The sequence below is a fragment of the Lithobates pipiens genome, unplaced genomic scaffold, assembly GCF_037356315.1.
Source record: "Lithobates pipiens isolate NorthernLeopardFrog02 unplaced genomic scaffold, aLitPip1_a1.2 Scaffold_8, whole genome shotgun sequence".
NCBI classification, from domain to species: Eukaryota; Metazoa; Chordata; class Amphibia; order Anura; family Ranidae; genus Lithobates; species Lithobates pipiens.
Window position 1 is genome coordinate 123,897,424 of NW_027507903.1, and position 24,115 is coordinate 123,921,538.

General features: G+C 42.3%; 1 protein-coding gene across 6 annotated transcripts in view; it reads left to right on the forward strand.

The window, feature by feature from the left end:
* SCAPER (S-phase cyclin A associated protein in the ER) overlaps nt 1–24,115 on the forward strand; it is a 399,576-nt gene that overhangs the window by 225,584 nt on the left and 149,877 nt on the right. For all 6 annotated transcript variants that reach the window (XM_077472442.1, XM_077472443.1, XM_077472441.1 and 3 more), the window contains 2 exons: nt 16,790–16,855; nt 16,959–17,085. In XM_077472442.1, coding sequence (XP_077328568.1) covers nt 16,790–16,855; nt 16,959–17,085 — 193 coding nt within the window. The remainder of the gene's footprint in view (nt 1–16,789; nt 16,856–16,958; nt 17,086–24,115) is intronic.

A 24,115-nucleotide genomic window follows, 5' to 3' on the forward strand; every position in this document is an offset into this window, starting at 1 on the left:
ATTATGACAACTCCGCCCAGATGATTATGACAACTACAAAGCAGCAATCCAGTCTAGAGCGTGCTGGAAAAGTTCTGCAGGGAGAATGTGGTCTCCTGTAGCAACCAATAAAAGTGTGTTTTCAGAAAGGAGGAGCTACAGCAGAGATGTGGCTCAAGTCTTCGCTAAAGATGAATATGCAAAGTGTTTGCTCTTACCACTGGCAACAGGAAACCTGTTTGGCCTGCAGGGGATGTTGAAGAGTAATGTTGCCCTGTGTTCATGCTGGGGAATTAGCTTGTGAGAGAGTGCAGCAAAGAAGGAAATACCCCCAATTGAAGTTTACCTCACCTGTCACCTGGAATCGTAAGACTGTTTATGTTTCTTGTGTAAAAGAGACTGATTATTTGTCTTATGCCAGTGAAGTGGTGACAAGTCCGGTGAGGAGATCTGCTTCCAAGAAGGATTTGCTGCTGGGTAGTGTAAAATATGAGTTAATGCAATGTGATGTGAGAACTGATAAGGACTTATCTTCAGGCAGAGTACTGTGTAGCAGGAAGACAAGTGGTAATAATTAATATAATGTGTTGCTCACTAATGAGATAAAAAATGCTAGGATAAATAGTGGGTTGTTGCCACCTCTTAAAGGGGAGGTCCACCCTAAAAAAATTGTATTTTCACTTACCAGAAATGGCTGTTGCTAGGCAGATCGTCCTAATCTGCCTCTTCCTATTCCGCGGCGATCTTCTGTCTTCTCCTCCTCGCTTTGTCCTCTGGGAAATGGTGCGTGGTGTGTTGTTGGAACGGGCAACACAGCGTGCCCCATTCTTAAAGCGCTGCGCGACTCGCACATGCGCAGTAGGAAACGGGCAGTGAAGCCGCAAGGCTCCACTGCCTGTTTCCCTTACTTTGAATGGCGGCGCCGGGACTCGAGGGACAGGTCGGCCTCGGGCGGCCGACATCGCGGGCACCCTAGAAAGTTAAGTGCTTATTAAAAGTCGCTGGCCCACCCCTTTAAGGCTGAGACAGCAGAGTCTTGTGAAGTAAATGAAGTATGGTCAGTGGCTGATAGTGAAAATGTTGTATTGCATCCAGATATGTCAGGTGTGACCACTGAGAAAGGTGTGCCATTACCCCTGGCAACCATGACAGGCGCAACAGAGGTGTCCCTGGAGACCACACAGCTCATGGTGTCTGAGCTTGGGGTTTACCAGTACAATTGTGTTGCCGCACGACTGGCGAGTGTGTTTCACATGAGCTGAAAAGTGATGTACTAATTATCCTACAATCTCAAACTGCAATTGTAGTAACATAGCCTATACTAGACAGGAATGGGGATAATGTTGACATTAAAAAGTGTAATACTGACAATGTTGATGGTTTGATGTATCCCATGGCAACCATAGGTAGTGCCATGGAGTTGTCCCTGGAAGTCTGATAAAGTCTCCCTGTATTGGAGCCGGCGGTGATCCAGGACAGCTGTGATGCTGCGTGGGAGGACACTATTGCTGCTGTGAAAAATGGAAAGGCTGCAGAACCAACGTTCACAGGTGCTGTGGCTATTGCAGAGATTAACCCTCTCATAACAGAAGGTCTGAGTGAGCGTAAAAGCACAGCAGAAATTTTGTCCACAGAGCATGAAGGGAAAAATGTGTATTTAGTGATGACAGACATGCTTGAAGAAATTCTAGCATCTTGGAGTGTACAGCCGGTATATATCTTGCCATCCTCTCCTGCGTTAGGAAAACTTTTATCACTGGGTATGGTTGATTGGAGCTGGATATTGCTGGCTGTACTGGGCGGAGATAGCCAATGTTTGAATCATTTACTGTAATGCAATGTTTGGTGTTAATGTGGAAAGTTTTCTCAGTGTGCTTGATTGGTTCATACTAGTGTTGTATATGAGAGGCCATTTGGAGATGGCTCCCCCCAGCAGACAGGAGGTCTGGCCCAGGTGTCAGGAGGACTCCACCCAACAGACAGGAGGTCTGTACATGGTATTCATGAAGGCTCCCATCTTCTCTAGGAGTCAGGAGGACTCTACCCAACAGACAGGAGGTCTGTGCATGGTAGTCAAGAGGGCTCCCATCTTCTCTAGGAGTCAGGAGGACTCCACCCAACAGACAGGAGGTCTGTGCATGGTAGTCAGGAGGGCTCCCATCTTCTCTAGGAGTCAGGAGGACTCCACCCAACAGACAGGAGGTCTGTGCATGGGAGTCATGAGGGCTCCCATCTTCTCTAGGAGTCAGAGGCTGCAGGTGGCGGCCTGAGCATACATGTCTGCAGAAGGCAGATGGAGTCTATGACAGTGCAGCGTGAAGCTGAACCCAAGTAAGCAAGGAGAGATCTTGACTGAAAGGGTACTTTTGTGTTGGTCCAAGGAACAGACCTAAAGCCTAGGCGTGAGGCCTGAAGCAGCCGTGTGGCAAGTGAGTAAGCCAGGAGTCTAAAGCAGCAAGTTACAGTAATGGCAGAACCCTCTGCGAGGGAAATTGCTGTTTTTTTGTGAACTTTACATTGCTTTAAAAAAAAAGTGGACTGCCATGCCCTTAAAAATGTAGTGTGGACTGGCACTGCTTCTTGAATTTGCATTCACCATTTGAGTTTATTCACTCCGGATCTTTACAGTGGTTTTAAAAAATGGAAAACACTGTAGTATGTCTCTGCTTGTCTTGAGTGACAGTGAGGAGGTGGCATTATCTGGGTTGTCAAGACCTTATGAAGGGGAGATAAAGAAGGCTTTTTATGACCTCTATAATGTGCAGATACATTTTTTATGGCGAGAACACATCTTGAGTGAAGCACTCCAGTGGAGGAAGAGTGGTGTGAATAACTGCAGATCTAGCACTAAGTATTAACTAGAAGTGTTTTATGTTATTCAGGACTGATGTAAATTATTATCTTGGAACTTCTTGTATTTAATAATTTTGTGTGTTGCACTGCACTAGAGAATTAGGTTGTCACATCACAAGTATATATATATTTTTGGTGTATGGTTTATATTGGAAGTAGAGCTACACGTGTGTGTGTGTGTGTGTGTGTGTATATATATATATATATATATATATATATATATATATTGTCACATATACATACCGTATCTCACAAAAGTGAGTCGTCCCCCCCCCACATTTTTGTAAATATTTTATTATATCTTTAGAAAAGACACTTTGTTACAATGTAAAGTAGTGAGTGTACAGCTTGTATATCCCCTCAAAATAACACACAACATACAGCCATTATTGTCTAAACCACTCATAACAAAAGTGAGTACACCCCTAAGTGAAAATTTCCAAATTGGGCCCAATTAGCCATTTTCCCTCCCCGGTGTCAAGTGACTCATTAGTGTTACAAGGTCTCAGGCGTGAATGGGGAGCAGGTGAGTTAAATTTAGCTTTATCATTCTCACTTTCTCATACTGGTCACTGGAAGTTCAACATGGCACCTCATGGCAAAGAACTCTGAGGATCTGAAAAAAAGAATTGTTGCTTTACATAAAGCTTGTCAAGCCTATAAGAAGGTTGCCAAGACCCTGAAACTGAGCTGTAGCATGGTGACCAAGACCATACAGCGGTTTAACAGGACAGGTTCCGCTAAGAACCGACCTCGCCATGGTCGACCAAAGAAGTTGAGTGCATGTGCTCAGCGTCATATCCAGAGGTTGTCTTTGGGAAATAGATGTATGAGTGCTTCCAGCATTGCTGCAGAGGTTGAAGGGGTCAGCTTGTCGGTGATCAGACCATACACCGTACACTGCATCAAATTGGTCTGCATGGCTGTCATCACAGAAGGAAGCCTCTTCTAAAGATGATGCACAAGAAAGCCTGCAAACAGTTTGCTGAAGACAAGCAGACTAAGGACATGGATTACTGGAACCATGTCCTGTGGTCTGATGAGACCAAGATAAACTTATTTGGTGCAGATGGTGTCAAGTGTGTGTGGTGGGAACCAGGTGAGGCATATAAAGACAAGTGTTTCTTGCCTACAGTCAAGCAAGGTGGTGGGAGTGTCATGGTCTGGGGCTGCATGAGTGCTGCCAGCACTGGGGAGCTACAGTTCATTGCGAGAACCATGAATGCCAATATGTACTGTGACATAGTGAAGCAGAGCATGACCCCCCCCCTTTCGGAGACTGGGTCGCCCGGTAGTATTCCAACATAACAACCCCAAACACTCCTCCAAGATGACCACCGCCTTGCTAAAGAAGCTGCGGGTGAAGGTGATGAACTGGTAAAGCATATCTCCAGACCTAAACCCTATTGAGCATCTGTGGGGCATCCTCAATCGGAAGGTGGAGGAGTACAAGCTCTCTAACATCCACGAGCTCTGTGATGTCATCATGGAGGAGTGGAAGAGGACTCCAGTGGCGACCTGTGAAGCTCTGGTGAATTCCATGCCCATGAGGGTTAAGGCAGTGTTGGAAAATAATGGTGACCACACAAAATATTGACACTTTGGGCCCAATTTGGACATTTTCTCTTAGAGGTGTACTCTCTTTTGTTTGCCAGTGGTTTAGACATTAATGGTTGTGTGTTGAGTTATTTTGAGGGGACAGCAAATTTACACTGTTATACAAGCTGTACACTCACTACTTTACATTGTAGCAAAGTTTAATTTCTTCAGTGTTGTCACATAAAAAGATATAATAAAATATTTGCAAAAATGTGAGAGGTACTCACTTTTGTGAGATACGGTATACCCACATGTGTGACTCCATATTCACACGGGCTGCTCAGATGTGATAGGGAAGAAATGCTCAACATAGAAACTCACTGAAAACTGAGCATGTGCAGAGTTACCACTACAACTGCAAAACCTCTAGCTGAATTGGGGGCATGAACAGAAGGTGGAGGGAGAGAGCAGCAAGATCAACCAGGTTTTTTGTAGAATAGAGAAAATTAATCTCATAGTGACTGAGTGAGTATGAACAGCATGTAATACAGCATTTATTGTTTTTTTATTATGTGGGTTTAGTGACACTTTAATACATTTTCACTTGAGGGGAGTTCCACTTTAAGGCCTTCTTCACACAGACGATTATTTCCAGACAGATACACCCAAGTTTGGACATCCACCTCCATCCCCTGATTGTGCAGGAACATACGAACAGGAATGGCTCCTTTAAGCCTGTCATTGCTTTGTACAGGCTGAATAGCCACAGCAGTTTGCATGCACCTGTGATCCCAGCCACAACAATTCACTGGTTGTAAAAATTGACAAACATCAAATGTATAATATAAGACAGCCAGTAAAAGATATATTAGGATATCAGTTCCTGTGCAAGATTTAGGTCTCTTCCTTTATAATCAAGTAATGTATGGGTAGTGAGCGAGAACAAGTGGTGCAGAATTTTATAAATCCATTATACTGAACAGAAATCATCCAGAGTACTGGGAAATCCATTCTATTTGCTTTGTAAATTGTTGGGGAAATATTAATATAGGACACGTTCACCTTCACGATTTTAGGGTGGAACTTGTAACATATTCCCAATGCTGCAGCCGCTGCCCATTGCCTGCCCCCAATGGCAGCAGTACGGGCAGAATCTCCCCATACTAGCTGTCACTGTTTGAGCTGTCGCTGTCACGGCCACATCATTTATACACACAGCTCTGTGTGGGAATGAACTACAAGCCCCGACATCCTTAGCGGCTGTCAGCTTTAGTTCTTAAAGTGACACTAAAGGTTTTTTGTATTTTTAAATAGCAAACATGTCATACATACCTCCACTGGGCAGCCTGTTTTGCACAGAGTGGCCCCAAACCAGCTCTTCTGGGGTCCCTCGGCGGCTGTCTCGACTCCTCCCCACATCAGATAACCCCATGGGTTACATTGCAGGTGTGCTCCCGAGTCCAGCATTTGGCGTCCATAGACACCGAATGCAGGACTCGGTCCAGCCACCCCCCCCCCACGTGGCTGCGTCATTGGATTACATTGACAGCAGCAGGAGCCAATGGCTGCGCTGCTATTAATCTATCCAATCAACAGCCAAGAACCCCCTAGCAGAGAGACAGCAAGTCCCCATGGGACAAGTTTGTGGGTAAGTAAAATGAGGGGGGGGGGCAGTCACTGACAGGTGTTTTTTCACCTTCATGCGTAGGATGCATTAAGGTGAAAAAGCACAAACATTTACAACCCCTTTAATGAACTACCTTGGTGCCGTGGGTGGTGCACTGTGGTAGTTCATTGAGTTTTCGTGTCAGAGTATTGGTTTACCCATACGAAATGTATGGGTAAGACGATGCGCTGACAGTGTGCAGGAGACCTGCGGCGATCTGCTGAACGCTGGTGCAATGCTTTACAGGCTCCTAATACAAATTATAATAAATGCACTTTTTTTTTTTTTTTTTACCTGCAAAAAAGATGTACATTTATAAATTTTTGTAGAAAGGTGAACTTATTCTTTAAGCCATTGTACTAATATAAATGCTGTGCGCACAGGATGCATCTAGTTCCCATTAATCGCTGGTGAAGTTGGTAGTTAATAAAGCTTTGTCTGCATATACTAGTATATTGAAAAATACAGTATTAAACTGCTAATACCCAAATAATCTCAACTTTACAGACATCGCCTTCAGCTCCTATAGATCATTTTTATATTGCTTATCCATTATATTATCCTAAATATTTTTATTATATAACATCTCCTTTCTCCTTCATTTTGTTATAGTTCTTTTGTTTTATTAAATAGGGTTGGACAAAATAAGGAGGCAGTTTTGGTCATTAATATGAGTTTAGATGGTGCTTTTTAGGATTTAGCAGGATCTGTGTGTATGAAGGTTTTACAGACTGCTTCCTCATCTAAATCCTCACATTACAGAGGGCAGAGGGGAGCAGCAGGACACAAGATGATAAATGGCTTATTATTTCTCAGTAGAAGTTTTGTTGGTCTTATTAATATTATTTATAACCCCAGGTTATTAAATTAGGTAGTAGAAAATGTGATGATTTATGGGCAGGCTTATGAACTATGTAACATGTGAGGAGGGTCTGTCAGAGAAACACTTTAATCTGTCAGAGAGGAGGGATGTGTATATGACAGTGTGACACGGAGGAATAGCCAGCGAATAACGTCCCATTATCTGATGAATGGGACCAGTTGCTCTGTCATTCTCTTGGGCAAAAAAAAAGCACAGTTCAGCGATTTAAGTTTTATAAGAAAATTAAGGTCTAATTTCAAATTTGCATGGGGCATTTGTTTAGATTGCAGTTTAGTGAATTTATTTATAATATGCCTAAATAAATTGTGATTGCGTACATCCAGCAAATATTCTAGTTCTCATTCAGGTAAGTGTGTTAAGTCATGGAGTGAACATATTCAAATTAAGTAAATATCTTATAAGAAATTATGCATCATTGATATTGATTTACCCAACTGTCAAAATTGTAAGATGCTGCTAACTTAAAGGTATTGTGAAATCCAAACAACTCTTTATGCTCCATACACACGGTGGGACATTCCGACCACAAAATCCGTAAAACAAATTTTTGCCCGAAACTTGTCTTGCATACACATGGTCACACAAAGTTGTGGGAAAATCCGATCGTTCGGAACGAGGTGAGTTAAAAAACGTATGACATGAGTACAAAACGTGCGACGGGACTACGTACAGGCCAGTAGCCAATAGCTTTTGTCTCCAATTTTTTTCTGAGCATGCGTGGCACTTTGTGCGTTGGAATTCTCTACACACGATCGGAAAAAGTCAGATCAGATTTTTTTGTGGGAAAATTTTAGATCCAGCTCCCAAACATTTTCCATTGGAAATTCCAACAGAAAAACTCAGAGCCCACACACGATCGGATTTTCCGACAACATAATCTAATTTGACTTTTTCCGTCTGAATTTCCAGCCGTGTGTATGGGGCATTAGACTCAGATCACAAATGTGTAACACAAGAATACAGTTCTCTAATTTTAGTTAATTTTAGTATGCGACTATATAATTCAAATCTGATTGGATGCAATCTGTCATATTCAGACAGATTTATTAAATCATCCTTCTGACAAAAAGAAAAAACTTAAGAGTAACAAAAAATGGAATATACCCCAGAAATGTGTGCATATAGATAGCATGTAGACCACTGACTGCCCAGTATTTTAAATGAAAACATATATATTTAATTACAGTGCATTTATTATCAGTGCATTCTGGGTGTAAATAAAACCCAGGAGCACATTTATTTTTTTAGAGACAGCGCTAACAGAATTGGGTTGAAGTTAATAATTAGATAATGTAAAGATAAATGTATAAGTTATTATTATTTTCATTTTTTTTCACAATGTTTTTGAGGTGTGGGGGGGGGGGGCGGCAGGATGTTTGGTAAGTCCCCCTTTACTAAGGAAACACATTCCCTGCTCCCTTTCTCTGTAGCCTCAGGTGCACTGCAGATGAATGGCCAGTGCCAGAGTGCCTGGATGGTCAGAACACCGCTGTTGGGCCTATATTAAGGTAAGGGCCTGGAGCTGCAGCTCCAATAGCCCCTATGTTAAACCAGCTCCCCATCCAGCATCTTCCAGACCTGATGGCGATGGCCATACACCCCTACCAGCCATGCTCCCACCTCCCCACTTTCTGTTAAATATAACAAGCTTGTTGACCAAACCTGTGACTCGTGCTTAAAAAAAAAAAATCTTAAATCAGCTGGAAGGAAACTTGAGAAAAAAACAGCTCAAGTCAAACTTGTCACAAGAATCCTTCCACCCCAGCTGCCAGCATACTCTTCCCTACAGACAATGCCTCTCCAGAATCCTAGTACCAGAGCTACTCAGGGACTCACCTTCCCTTAATCACTGGTGGTAAGTGGCATTTCAAACCCATCTCCCCATCATTGATGATCAGTGGCACTTTAAATCTCTCCAACCTGTACTTTAAAACCCCCAACTTGACTGAATGTAAGTCATCCTCTTCAGCTTCCTTTCCCTCCCTTCCCTTCCTTCCTCCCTTCCCTTCCTTCCTCCCTTCCCTCCCTCCCTTCCTCCCTTCCTCCCCTCCCTTCCTCCCCTCCCTTCCTCCCTCCCCTCCCTTCCTCCCTCCCTTCATCCCTTCTCCCTTCCTTCATCCCATCTCCCTCCCTTCCTCCCTCCCTTCCTCCCTCCCTCCCTTCCTCCCTCCCTTCCTCCCCTCCCTCCATCCCTTCCTCCCCTCCTTCCTTTCTTCCCCTCCCTCTCTCCCTCCCTCCCTCTCTCCCTCCATCCCCTCACTTCCTTTCCTTCCCTTCCTTCCTCCCTTCCTTCCCTCCCTTCCTCCTTTCCCTCCCTTCCTCCTTTCCTTATGCTACAATGTGAGAGGAAGCCGGTCTGCTGTTGTGAGAGGAAGGGGAGGGCTTGGATGTTTGTAAACACAGCCAGTGTTTCCCCTTGTGATCACTGTGATTAATCCACATCCACCAAAAGAGCCACACTGTCAGGTTTGCCTATGTAATGACAGTTGGATTACAGGTATTGACATTGTGCCTGGTGCATGCACACTCTATGTAAACAAGGACAATTATAAATGTCCTGTTAGAATTACAGGTTCCCTTGAGTGCCTGTTTAACTACAGTAGCCTAATGGGCCCTGAAAATGGATTTTGGGTTTACATACAGTTTAGGGTCTGTTTATAAATATTTCGACCTAACATTCATACAATGTTCCTCCAGGATTCCCACTTTTGTTCCCAACTTCTTTTGGTACTTTTTAAACACATGCCCTCCAGAAGATTTACCCCTGTTCATGACCAGGCCATTCTTTGCTATACGGCACTGCGATACTTTAACTGACAATTGCGTGGTCATGCAATGCTGTATAAAAAAAATGTAAAAAATCGAATTTCTTCATAAATTTAGACTAATATATATTCTGCTTCATGTTTTTGGTAAAAAAAAAAAAAAAAGGAAAAAAAAAGTCCCATTAAGCATATATTTATTTGTGCAAGTTATAGCGTCTACAAACTATGGTATATATAGTTCAATTTCTATTTTATTTTTTATACTAGTAATGGTGGTGATCAGCAAACTTATAGCGGGACTGTGATATTGCGGTGGACAATCTGACACTTATGCCCCGTACACAGGAATGGAAATTCCGCCAGCAAAAGTCCAATGTGAGCTTATGGTTGGAAATTCAGACTGTGTGTATGTTCCATCTGACTTTTGCTGGCTGAATTCCTGCCAGCAAAAGATTGAGAGCAGGTTCTCAATTTTTTGGTTCAATTCCAACGCGCAATTCAATGCATGCTCTAAAGCACTGAACTTGGCTTGTCGTAGTGTTGTACGTCACCGCGTTCTTGGCGGTTGAAAGTTCAGAGAACCTTTGTGTGACTGTGTGTATGCAAGCCAAGCTTGAGCGAAATTCCATCAGTAAAACCATCCAAGTTTTTTCAGACGGAAAATACGCTTGTGTGTACGGGGCATTACTGACATTTTGTGGGAACCAGTCAAATGAATACAGTGATCACTGCTAAAACTATGTACTGTCACTGTGATAATGAAACTGGCTGGGCAGGGGTTAAACATCTTGGGAGATCAAAGGGTTAAATGTGTGCCTAACGTGTGTTTTTGTGTACTATGCATGCAGTTTTTGCTAAGGGATGGGGTGGATTTTATTCCCTGCTTTGCAGGGAAACCAAATCCACCACAACCCTGTTAACTGAGCAGAGCTCTGCCTTGTTTACATAGCCAGAGCTCTGTTCTGTGTCTCTCATCGCCAATCAGCAGTTGCCGGCAGACATTGTATGTCTAATCACAGCACAGCCATGGCGGCGCGCGCACGCCCCCGTACCCGGAAATGCTGGATCAAGTATTAGGTACATGATCTGACATAGGAGAGCCACTCTGCCGCCATACTCCTATGTGAGATGGTCAGAAAGTGGTTAATTACCACTGGGTTTTCTATTTTTTTATTTAAAGAAAATGATTTAACCACTTGCCTACTGGGCACTTAAACACCCTTCCTGCCCAGACCAATTTTCAATTTTCGGTGCTCTCACACTTTGAATGACAATTACTTAGTCATGCAACACTGTACCCAAATGAATTTTTTGTCCTTTTTTTCCCACAAATAGAGCTTTCTTTTGGTGGTATTTGATCACCTCTGGGGTTTTTATTTTTTGCGCTATAAATGAAAAAAGACCGACATTTAAAAAAAAAAAGCATATTTCTTTGTTTCTGTGACAAAATTATGCAAATTATTAATTTTTCTTCATAAATTTTGGCCACAATTTATACTACTACATATCTTTGGTTAAAATAACCCAAATTAGTGGATATTATTTGGTCTTTGTGAAAGTTAGAGAGTCTACAAACTGTGGTGCGAATCATACAAAATTGATCACATCTGATGTACTGTACTGGTGTAATCTCATTTCTTGCGACCCGAACAAGTCAGGAAAGTACAAATACCCCCCAAATAACCCCTTTTTGGAAAGTAGACATTCCAAGGTATTTAGTAAGAGTCATGGTGAGCTTTTTGATGTTGTCATTTTTTCCCACAATTCTTTGCAAAATTAAGATTTTTTTTTTTTTCCCACAAAATTGTCATTGTAATAGGTTATTTCTCTCACATGGCATGTGTATACCACAAATGACACCCCCAAAAAAATTCTGCTACTCCTCCTGAGTATTACAATATCACATGTGTGGGACTTTTTCACAGCCTGGCCACATAGAGAGGCCCAACATGCAGGGAGCGCCATCAGGTGTTCTAGGAGCATAAATTACACATCTAACTTGTTGACTACCTATTACAGTTTTGAAGGCCCTGGAGCACCAGGACAATGACACGTGACACTGATGACAGATGGCACTGATACGTGGCACTGATGACACTTATACGTGGCACTGATGACAGATGGCACTGATACGTGGCACTGATGACAGATGGCACTTATACGTGGCACTAATATGTGGCACTGATGACAGATGGCACTAATACGTGGCACAGATGGCACTAATACGTGGCACCGATGACGCGTGACACTGATGACAGATGCCACTGATAAGTGGCATTTATGACACTGACAACAGATGGCACGTGATACTGACAGGTGGCACTGATGACAAATGGCACTGATACATGGTACTGATGACAGATGGCACTAATATGTGGCACTGATGACAGATGGCACTATGTGGCATTGATGACATGTGGCACTGATGACAGATGGCACTTATACGTGGCACTGATGACAGATGGCACTTATACATGGCACTGATGACAGATGGCACTGGGGAAAAATGGCACTGGGGACAGATAGCACTAACGGGTGGCACTGGGGGCAGGTGGCACTGGGGAGGATGGCACTGGGCGAGGATGGCACTGGGGAGGATGGCACTGGGAGAGGATGGCACTGGGGGCGGATGGCCCTGGGGGAGGATGGCACTGGGGCGGGTGGCACTTTTTTTTTTTACTTACGGCCGCTGCAGCCGTTCATCTCTCCCTTCTCACACGCTGTCTGTGTGAGGAGGGAGAGCGGCGCTGAGAGATGATCTCATATGTTTACATATGAGATCATCTCTCATTGGACACGCTGATCGCGCTATGAACGGCCGCTGTGATTGGCCGTTTACAGCGATCTGTGACTGGCTGTGTCCGGGGGACATGGCCAGCACAGAACTTCCCCGATGCATGCCCGCAGCCAGGACAGTATAAACACCCCCAAAAATGACTCCTTTTTGGAAAGTAGATACCCCAAGATTTACATATTTTTTGACACAATTTTTTGAGATGCAAGAAACACGCTGGTATTGAGGTGGTCATTGTTCGCTTAGCATTTAATAGTCAGCCACTGAAGCCAAGTGCAAGTCTTCTGTTAAAATATTGAAGAAAGTTTGTTGCACTGTACTCTGGTTGTAAAACTGGTTGTTTTATGCACTATGGCTACACATCATGGATAAACCCAAAATACTTAAACGCCACTCTCACCCATACCCTTAATCATTGGTGGTAAGTGGCACTTTAAACCTCCCCGCTAGGGAGGTCATTAGGTTGGAGGGTTCACACAAATTACCTTGATACAATTTCTCTGTAACTCACTAGTAGTGTACTTCGTGAAGCCTATGGTAAATTCCTTAATTCCTTTCTGCTTCCTGTATCACCAGGGCAGATGAAAATCTGGTTGTTGGATATGAGAATTTTTTAGTATTGGTAGCAGGCTTTCTGTATGTAAGAGAGAACATGAAGTCTTCAATGTGTGTGTTTGGAATTCCTCTCCATCATCAAAAGCTTTGGTTCTCAGATCACAAGATTACTGACAAAATGGACTGGGTGGGTTGTTTTGATTTTTGATTTTTTTTTGTAAAATGTTATTTTACGAATTAAAATTATGTAAGGCTGAAAGCAAAACTTATCCTTCTCTTGAAGGAGTTTAAGAATATCCAGAACGTGAATGTTAAGAAATAAAATAGGGGAGGCTGACCCTGAAAAAATTAGTGATCATAGCCTTTGGCTTTCTCTTGACTTTGTGCTTACAATAAAAATTACTTTTGTGTACTGCAGTTCCTTTTTACCATGTTAAAGTATATATAAAGCCCAACATTTTTTTTTAAAAGGTAACGTAAGGAAAGGTTAAACCCCTGTCAAATTTTTCTTTGCCATTTGTATTTGACTGGGGAGGTTTCCTCTCACTTTCTTTTGTCTTTACAGGACAGGATGTCAGAGAAATGTCCCATTAGACAGTTGTCACCATAACAAGTGACAATTGTAAGTTTTCCCTTCTATTCATGATCTAGTGGCAATTTAACCACTTGCTTACTGGGCACTTAAACCTCCCTCCTGCCCAGACCAATTTTCAGCTTTCAGCGCTCTCACTCTTTGAATGACAATTGCACGGTCATGTAACACTGTTCACAAATGAATTTTTTTTACATTTTCCTCCACAAATAAAGCTTTCTTTTGGTGGTATTTGATCACCTCTGGATTTTTTCTTTTTTGTAAAAAAAAAATTAAAAAGACGGAAAATTTTGAAAACAAAAACAAAATGGTTTTATATTTTGTTATACAATTTTAAAAACAGGTAATTTTTCTCCTTCGGGCAGCACTGCTAGATGGCAATGATTGGCATCACTGCTGGCCCTCTTGGGCATTGATAGGTGTCACTGATGGGCACCAATTGATGGCACTGGCAGGTGTTACTGGTTGGCAAATGAGGCAGCTGTGCCTCTTCCTCTTCGGGACCAATGTCCCTTCAACAGAAGCCAGTGATCAGCTTTTTTTTCTCCTTACGTTGTCAGCGAAAAAACGATTACCGAGCTTCTGTTTACATCACGATATCAGCTGTCATTGGCTGACAGTTGACCACGTGGTAAGGGGCCGGGATCGACTCATTGACTCGGTGATCGCAGGGGTCGCACGGGGAGTGGGCAAAGGGGAGGACGTCTATTGACGGCCTTCTGGCAATGTAGGTCCACGCTGTAGCCATCATTTGGCTATAGCGTGGACAGGAAGAGGTTAACATTTCTTATTTTCTTCACTTTCCCGATTATCCCAGTGATGGTGGTCACTAGGGTAACTTTAGAGGGTGAATCTCCCTAACTGGGCTACAGCAATAAAACCCAAATAGGATTCTAACTCCTCACTGCTCTATCCAAAACTAAAAAAAATTATGGCTTTAGCTATACCGAAACTGAAAATGAAGGATGCACTAAGCCGAAAACCAAAACCGAAAAATTTGTTTTTAAAAAATATTTATATATTTAGATATAATTGTATTAGATTCAACTTTTTATTTAATATCATTAATTTCAATTAATATGAATTGATTGTTGGCCATTACTGGCACCTTTAGTGCAAGAAAAATGCAGTCTGCAGTCTCTTACCATCTCTTGTATCATGTCCCCAGTCTCTAACCATGTCTTGTATCATTTCCACGGTCTTTAACCATCTCTTGTATCATGTCCACAGTCTCTAACCATCTCTTGTATCATGTCCACAGTTTCTAACCATCTCTTGTGTAGTGTCCACAGTCTCTAGCCATCTCTTGTATCATTTCCACAGTCTCTAACCATCTCTTGTATCATGTCCACAGTCTCTAACCATGTCTTGTATCATTTCCACGGTCTTTAACCATCTCTTGTATCATGTCCACAGTCTCTAACCATCTCTTGTATCATGTCCACAGTTTCTAACCATCTCTTGTGTAGTGTCCACAGTCTCTAGCCATCTCTTGTATCATTTCCACAGTCTCTAACCATCTCTTGTATCATGTCCACAGTCTCTAACCATCTGAGATGGTCAGAGACTGCACACATTGTACAAGAGATCAATGCAGCCTAACCAGTGTCCATCAAATACAGCTTCACCAGTGCCTGTCAGATGCAGCCGGCCTGTGCCCATCAGATGCAGCAGCATGCCTGTGCTGATCATGCAGCCTCACCCGTGCCTGTGACGATCAGGTGCAGCAGCCTGCCTGTGCCCATCATGCATCCTCACCAGTGCCTGTGTCCGTCAGATGCAGCAGCCTGCCTGTGCCTATCGTACAGCCTCACCAGTGCCTGTGGATGCAACCTGCCCGTGTCTGGATCAGAGCGATGATCTTCGTGTGTCATGGAGCTGGATTTGAACTGCCCAGGCCGCAGTAACAGTGTCCCGCCTCCTGTGATCAAGTCATACTGATTCAATGTCCTGCCATTGGATCAGTGTGCCATCTATCACAGGAGGCAGGACAGTGTTATTACGGCCCGGGCAATTCAGCTCCCTGACACACGGAGATCGTAGCTCTGCAATGAGAGGAGGAGAGAGGGGGAAGACAGGACCTTGACCAGGATGACACTCCGCAGTGGGCGGCACAGCCACCGCTACTGCGCATGCACAATTATCAGCATTTTTTTTCTTTCAGCAACGTGCCGAAAACACAATTTTCAGCCGAAATGTTTCGGTGCATCCCTAGTGTCAATAATGGCCAACAATAAATTCATATTAATTTAAATTGATGATATTAATTAAAAAGTCGAATATAATACAATTATATATAAAAATATAAATATTTTTTAAAAACTTAACTCATTTTCAATTTCGGGTTTCGAGTAAGTGCATCCTGCATTTTCGGTTTTGGCACCAAAATTTCATTCGGTGCACCCTTAGTGTAAATGTTTGTATAAAACGATGCCTGTAAATACCTTATCTCAGTTCTTTTATGGTCAGCTACATGACCTCTGGCCGCATTCCTCCTCCTATCTAAGGGCTGCACTGGGAGGGGCTGAGAGTCCCCTCTGATGGCAGCCAGAGAAGTCATATGAACACTGTGTTGGCTGCTCTGGCCCCTCCAACACAGGAGGAGAGAGGAGAGCAATGGGATGATGGAGGCCTGTAATCTGACCATGGTAATCATGGACCAGCAGCCATGATTACCATGGTCAGCACGCTAAGAGCCCTTTCATACTGAGCCGCCCCGGGTCGCTATTTTTAGCAGCTCTTTCCCGTCGTTTTTTGCGGCGCTAGCGGGTCGCTTTTAACCCCAGCTAGAAGCCAAAAAGGGTTAAATCCGCCCACAAAATGCCTCTGTATCAGCGCGCTTTGCAGGAGCTATTTTTAACGCTATAGAGCCTGCAAAGCGTCTCAGTGTGAAAGGGGTCTAAGAGGGACACAGGAACAGGGAAGATCAACTAGGTTTTTTACAGCTAAGAGAGAGACAGATTAAACCGCACAAGCACTGTGCTGTTTAATCTGCTATACGGTAACAGGGTTGCTTTGTTTTGTTTTTTCGGATTACAACCTCTTTAACATTTTTCTTTAAAATTAATTTAACATGTTCAAATATACAAATTCATTTGGTGTGTTGATTTAGGCAGAATGAGTCACTTCTATGATATTGAAATATTTCATATTTCTCTTTCAGAGCTAAAGAATATGAGAGTGCCCTGGAAGCGAAAACCCCTGTGTCTGACTCCCCATACAAAGCTAAGTGCGTATACCTTGAATTCAAAGTCTGCTTTAATACAGCTGAAATTTAGTAGGTTGTAGGATTTAGAAAGTAGTTGGCAAGTGATTTGTTTTATGTTTTTCAGATTGCAAAGACTTACTAAAGACCTCCAGAAACAACTGCAAACTCAGGACACTGGGATTTGGGCCACCAATAAAGTGTCTGCTCTAGACAGAGCTTTGGGAGAAGTTTCTCGGATCTTAGAGAAGCAGGCAAGTATTTGAGATGCTACCTGATTTGAATATAAACATTTGCCTTTACTTCCATTTGGTTGTCTGCATGTAGCCTCAGACTATGAAGAGAATGTAAAGAAAAGCAAATGTGGCCATAATGTTTATAAAGCATGGTTAAAGAGTGAACGTTCACTGCAATATCTAATGAAATAGTCAAAGATAATATATAAGCAGCGACTTTATTTTAGTGTGCCGTCAACTGAATGTGACTATTTGACATTTCAGTCTCCTTTGGAACTTTCGTTGGCTGCAATTTGTGCAAAATACAGTCATTTTCAACTCATGATATGTAGCAAGGTTTTATTTCATGCTTTGGCTCAGCTTTCAAAGTGTGCAGCATTTGGATGATAAAATTCCAGAGAGGGCTGTATTTTGTAGCCTTACCCAGTCAGATCCTGACCATAACTGTTTGTTATCAGATATCGGATATACCAGTGCTGCTACGGAGAATTATTCCCATTAAAAGCCACAATTGAGGGATTACTTGGATCGGAGTCTTTGCCTTCCCTCCACATGTAATTTGCTGCCAATCAGATAGCAGAACAGCTTTCCATTCTACAGAGTTCCCCATTAACTTTAAATCATGTTCTCAAAATTGAAGCCATTAGTGGGGCCCTAGCGGGGTAGTATCACTTCCTGCATTAATATCTTATCAGGAGTACCCCAATCCCAATAGACATTACTAAATAACAGGTGAAAACTGCAGCTATTAAATGTGGTTCCCAAAAAAGCCAGATATTCCTGCAAGCAAGATTTGTGATCAGATGTGACACTATTGCTTACAGTATTGCACAGAGTGCCGTAGAGTTGGTACTGAAAGCACAGCCGACATCTTAACATTTCAATTTCTCCTGGGGTTGCTGATTGTTGTTTAATGATGTGAGCCAAAATTTCATTTATTTTTTTTTTTTTTTTTTTTTTAATAAGCCTTCTTCTGCAGCTAAAATTTTACATCTGTTATAGAATCATTTTTTACATGGCAGTTGTATGTGTTTGTTTCTATAAGCCAACTTTTTTTTAAATTTTTATAAATACGTTTTGTATTGTGTTATGTCCTTCAACAGTTTAAGCCTAGCTTTGAACTAGTGCAACCAACCTGTAAAAATTGGGAATTTTGTGCTATGTGTGAGCCGGGGTCCAAACATTTCCCCTGAAATACGCAGTTCTGCTTTATCCAAATAGTGTCCTGGTCACTTGGTCACTGATTCACCCTTAAATAAATAACCAGGTGTGGTCAAAAACTACGAAACAGGACCAAACTTGGGGGTTAGAGCATAAATGTCCTTTCCCTTACTGGAGTTACGGAGAACCATGCAGTGTTTTTAAAATGACCAGTAATTTAAGCAAAAAATATCAAACACTAGAAAAATACATATCCTCCACCTTCCAAAATTTTAAACAAATTACACTGCTGTCATAACATACAATGTCCAGACACTTCACACTAGTGCTGCTACCTAATTATGCATTTTTTAGCACGTCTTTGCACATTTTTATAGGTATGTTTGCTTCATGCGTCTTTTGTAGGAAGAGGAGACAGGTTGTGAAGCACAAAACTCTGCCAAAAACGCATGTACATGGGTTTTTTATGTGCTCCCAGTGAAAGCTGTGGGACCAAAAACACACACTGCATCGCCATAAAAAGCATCTCTACCTATTCACGCTGAACCGTGTTGCAATGATGTGAATGGGCACTATAGAGACAAATCCATTGTCGTGCATTGCAGCACGATGGCAAACACAGGAAAAACCAAACTAGTATTAATGGGGCCTTAAAGCAATTGTTAACCCCCCAAAAAAATGAAAGATCCTGTTCCCTTAAAGCATGTTATACAGCACAGTGCTTGTGCTTTGTCATTTGGACCTCCTTATCTCCTGAAATATCTGGCTGATCCTGCCTAGCTATGCCCTCCCCTCTGCAAACAGACTACTATAATCATGGTTGCTGAGCCCTGACATTGTGGTCTGTTTGCATGATTCTGTCAGCTGCAGCCTATCTGACTCCTGTGTCCTTCTCCCCACTCCCTTCTCTGTCTGCCTCTGTTCTTCCATTTACTGACACCCACCTCCCCTCCCCCCCCCCCCCCCCCCCGCTTCACATATTCAATGCTCCCATCCTCTGTGGACCTTTATAATGTTTGTCCCTGTGCCTGTGTTCTGTAAAAAAAAAGCTACACAATTGTACCTGTATGAGCTCCACTCCCACCGCTCAGCTGATAGTCGACGGCTCTGAGCTCTGTCTCTCCTCTTTCCCCCTCCTCTCCAGCTGACATCAGCAGGAGGGCTTACCCCACCCACTGCAGCTGTGAGTCGGAGAAACAAAAAAAAATTCCGCAGAGAGGATGGCAGCATGTAACAAAAGTGGGTTAACAACCACTTTAACAGTAATGAGATAATTATGCTTGTTTGTTCTTTTATTTGTGAATTATATAGAATACTGTCCATCTAAAGTGTGTTTGTAAACCTAAAGTGGGATTCCAGGCAGCACCCAACTATTCTTAAAACTGCCCCCCCCCCCCCCCCCACACTCTTTCTCGGTAACCTTTGTAAGAAAAATCTCTGTACTTATATATTTTCAGCCCAGCCTGGTCTGGTCATGTAATCTTCCCTGTGTCAGCCATCAGCAGTTGCAGGGAAGAAGGGTTTTTGTCTCCTCCTTTCCATCCTAAACTGCATCTTTTTGTACACTTTACATAGTCTTACTATGTCCCTCACTGACATGTGAGGCTGCTAGGTGTGCAGTATAAACGGTATGTAGCTGAGGCTACTTGCAGCATACTGCACTATGTTCCGGATTTGATTTGAGACTTCCAATCTCATACCAGGAACACAGTAAAGTCTATCACAGCGACGCTCAGCCATTCAGAGTGAGTCATGATCAAAAATATTGGCACCCCTGTATTTCTGTCAGATAATGCACCAATTCGCCCAGAAAATTGTTGCAATTACAAATGTTTAGGTTTTCTCATGTTTATTTCTTTTGTATTGGTATGACACAAAAAAGTGGAGAAACAAAGCCAAAGCATTCCATATAAAAAAACTCCAAAAATGGACTGGACAAAATTATTGGTACCTTTTTTTAAATCGTAAAAAATATTTGCATTCCAGGTTTGTGATGCTCATATAATTTGTCATTAAACTCACCTGTATCGATTAAAAGGGGGTTACAAAATAGAAATCGCAATCACAACGGCAACCGTTTAAAATTGTGAAAAATTGACTCAACCTTTCTGTTGTGTGTCTCTGTGTGCCACAAGGAACATGGAGAAGAGAAAGGTCAGCAAAAGCATGGACAATCTCAAGGTTACAAGTCCATTTCTGGCGATCTTAATGTTCCTGTGTCTACTGTGCCCAACATTGTGAAGAAGTTTACAGCCCATGGCACTATAGCTAATCTGGATGTGGATGAAAGAGAAAAAATTATCATATATAGCAACTTAGGATTGTTTGAATGGTGGATAAATAACCTCAATCACCTTCCAGACAAATTCAAGCTGACCTTCAGGCACAGGGTACAACTGTGTCAGCTTGCACCATACGTTGCCATCTGAATGAAAAGGAACGCTATGACAGGAGACCCAGAAGGACCCCATTGCTGACACAGAAGCATAAAAAAAGCCACATTGGAGTTTGACAGAACTTACCTTAGGAAGCCAAAATTATTTTGGGAGAATGTGCTATGGACAGATGAAACAAAATTACAGCTTTTTGGTAAAGGCCATCGATCTACTGTTTTCAGAAAAATAAATTGGGCCTTTACAGAAAAGAATACAGTCCCTACAATCAAACTTGGTGGAGGTTCACTGATATTTTGGGGTTGCTTTGCTGCTTTAGGCACTGGATATCTTGACTATGAAATCTGAAGAATTTTTTGGCCCAATGTCAGAAAGTTGGGTCTCCGTCAGAGGTGATGGGTCTTACAGCAGGACGATGACCACCAATCACATGTCAAAAAGCACCAAGAAATGTTTTAAGACAAAGCTCTGGAGAATATTGAACTGGCCAGCAATGAGTCCAGAGCACGCATGGATGGATTTGAAAACAGCAGTTTGGAAAAGGAACCCTTCCAATCTGAGAGACCTGGAGCAGTTGGTGAAAGAAGAGTGGTCCAAAATTCCAGTAGAGAGATGTAGGAAACTCATTGATGGTTACAGGATGCGATTGATTTCATTTTTTCCAAGGGGTGTATTTTAAATAAATATTAATAATTTTGTCCAGTCCATTTTTGGAGTTTTGTGTGGAATGTGTCAGATTTGGCTTTTTGTTTCTCCACTTTTACAAACAAAATAAATAAACATGAGAGTGCCTAAACATTTGTAATTGTGACAATATTCTGAGCGAAGTGCATTATCTGACAGAAATGCAGGGTTGCCAATATTTTTGGCCATGACTGTACATACAGTTTATACCGCACATCCAGCGGCCTCACATGTTAGTGAGGAACATACCGTAGTTTGCTTTGGGCCAAGCTCGCCCCAAAACGAACTGTGTAAAGTGTATGAAAAGATGGAGTTCAGCTTTAACTCCCCTCTGATAAATGAATCAGTTTTGTGTGGCAGGGAAGTGAAAGGTTTTATAATAATGTGACAGTTCCGGGAAGTATTTTATTATAGCTTGTCACCTTTCAATGACTACTATGAGAAAAATATATCAACTATTTTGATCATGTTTCCTGGACTTTCATTTATGCCATTCCATCATGGGTTTTGCTGAAGTATTTTTTTTATCAATTTCTTACAGCCTTGTAAACTTAATGTAGAATTGTCTGAGCTATTCCTGGGAGACTAGTTATGTATATATGTTGTGAAGTATTCTTTGTGACTCCTAAGAGAGTCATCCATTTTTAGTGGCGGATCGATAAGCTTCCAGCAGATGGATTTAGCAATGTTTGACCATGCCTGTATAAGATCATTTTTAAAAGTGGGTAGTAATTCTATTGTTTGGTGGGTGGGGAAAAGCACCCCGATGGTGTGATCCATTGACTAGTGGGAATACAGTTGACACTGTTAATTGAATTTCCTATGGGAGTTGTATAGTAAAAAGCTGCGTATGCTGCTCGGTATGTGGACCGGATGCATTGTGTATTGCTGCTAATCGCATCTAAGATCAGATACAGAATACTCTCATGGGAGGATGAGAGTGCAGTACAATAGCTTTTCACTTACTAAATGGACTGCTTTATGAGCTTCATCATAATAAAAGTACTCAAAAGACTTTCTCCATCCCTTTTCAAACATGCTAAAACATCCACACTGGCTTTCAGTTCTAAGGATTACTGCATACATAGAAATTACCTGAACTGGGAATATATTTTTCTATAAGTTTCTTTACATAGCAGAGAATGCTATGTAACATATACTATCACATAGGGGCTTGTTAAAAACACCCAAAATATAAAAAAAAAAACTCTACCGCTGCTTATATAAATACAGTATATATATAATATATAGTATCTCACAAAAATGAGTACACCCCTCACATGTTTTTTAAATATTTTATTATTTCTTTTCATGTGACAGCACTGAAGAAATTAATCTTTGCTACAATGTAGTAGTGAGTGTACAGCTTGTATAACAGTGTAAATTTGTTTTCCCATTAAAATAACTCAACACACAGCCATTAATGTTTAAACCGCTGGCAACAAAAGAGAGTACACCCCTAAGTGAAAATGTCCAAATTGGGCCCAAAGTGTCAATATTGTGTGCTGTGGCCACCATTATTTTCCAGCACTACCTTAACCCTCTTTGGGCATGGAGTTTACCAGAGCTTCACAGGTTGCCACTGGAGTCCTCTTCCACTCCTCCATGACAACATTGCAGAGCTGGTGGATGTTAGAGTCCTTGCACTCCTCCACCTGCCATTTGAGGATGCCCCACAGATGCTCAATAGGGTTTAGGTCTGGAGACATGCTTGGCCAGTCCATCATCTTTACCCTCAGCTTTTTTTGGTTGTCTTGCAGGTGTGTTTGGGGTCGATATCATGTTGGAATACTGCCCTGTAGCCCAGTCTCTGAAGTGAGGGGATCATGCTCGGCTTCAGTATGTCACAGTATATGTTGGCATTCATGCTTCCCTCAATGAACTGTAACTCCCCAGTGACGGCAGCACTCATGCAGCCCCAGACCATGATACTCCCACCACCATGCTTGACTGTAGGCAAGACACACTTATCTTTGTACTCCTCACCTGGTTGCCACCACACAGGCTTGACACCATCTGAACCAAATAGGTTTATATTGGTCTCATCAGACCACAGGACATGTTTCCAGTAATCAATGTCCTTAGTATGATTGTCTTCAGCAAACTGTGGGCTTTCTTGTGCATCGTCTTTAGAAGAGGCTTCCTTCCTGGGATGACAGCCATGCAGACCAATTTGATGCACTGTACGGCGTATGGTCTGAGCACTGACAGGCTGGCCTCCTACCTCTTCATCCTCTGCATCAATGCTGGCAGCACTCATACGTCTATTTCCCAAAGACAACCTCTGGATATGTCCCTGAGCATATGCACTGAACTTCTTTGGTCGATCATGGCGAAGCCTGTTCTGAGTGGAACCTGTCCTGTTAAACCGCTGTATGGACTTGGCCACTGTGCTGCAGCTCCGTTTCAGGGTCTTGGCGATCTTCTTATAGCCTATGCCATCTTTATGTAGAGCAAAAATTCTTATTTTTAGATCATAAGAGAGTTCTTTGCCATGAGGGGCCATGTTGAACTTCCAGTGACCAGTATAAGAGAGTGAGAGCGATATTCACACCTGAGACCTTGTAACACTAACAAGTCACATGACACCGGGGAGGGAAAATGGCTAATTGAGCTCAATTTGGACATTTCCACTTAGGGGTGTACTTTTTTTTGTTGCCAGCAGTTTAGACATTAATAGCTGTGTATTGAGATATTTTGAGGGGACACCAAATTTACACTGTTATACAAACTGTACACTACTTCACATTGTAGCAAAGTCATTTCTTCAGTGTTGTCAGATGAAAAGATATAATAAAATATTTACAAAA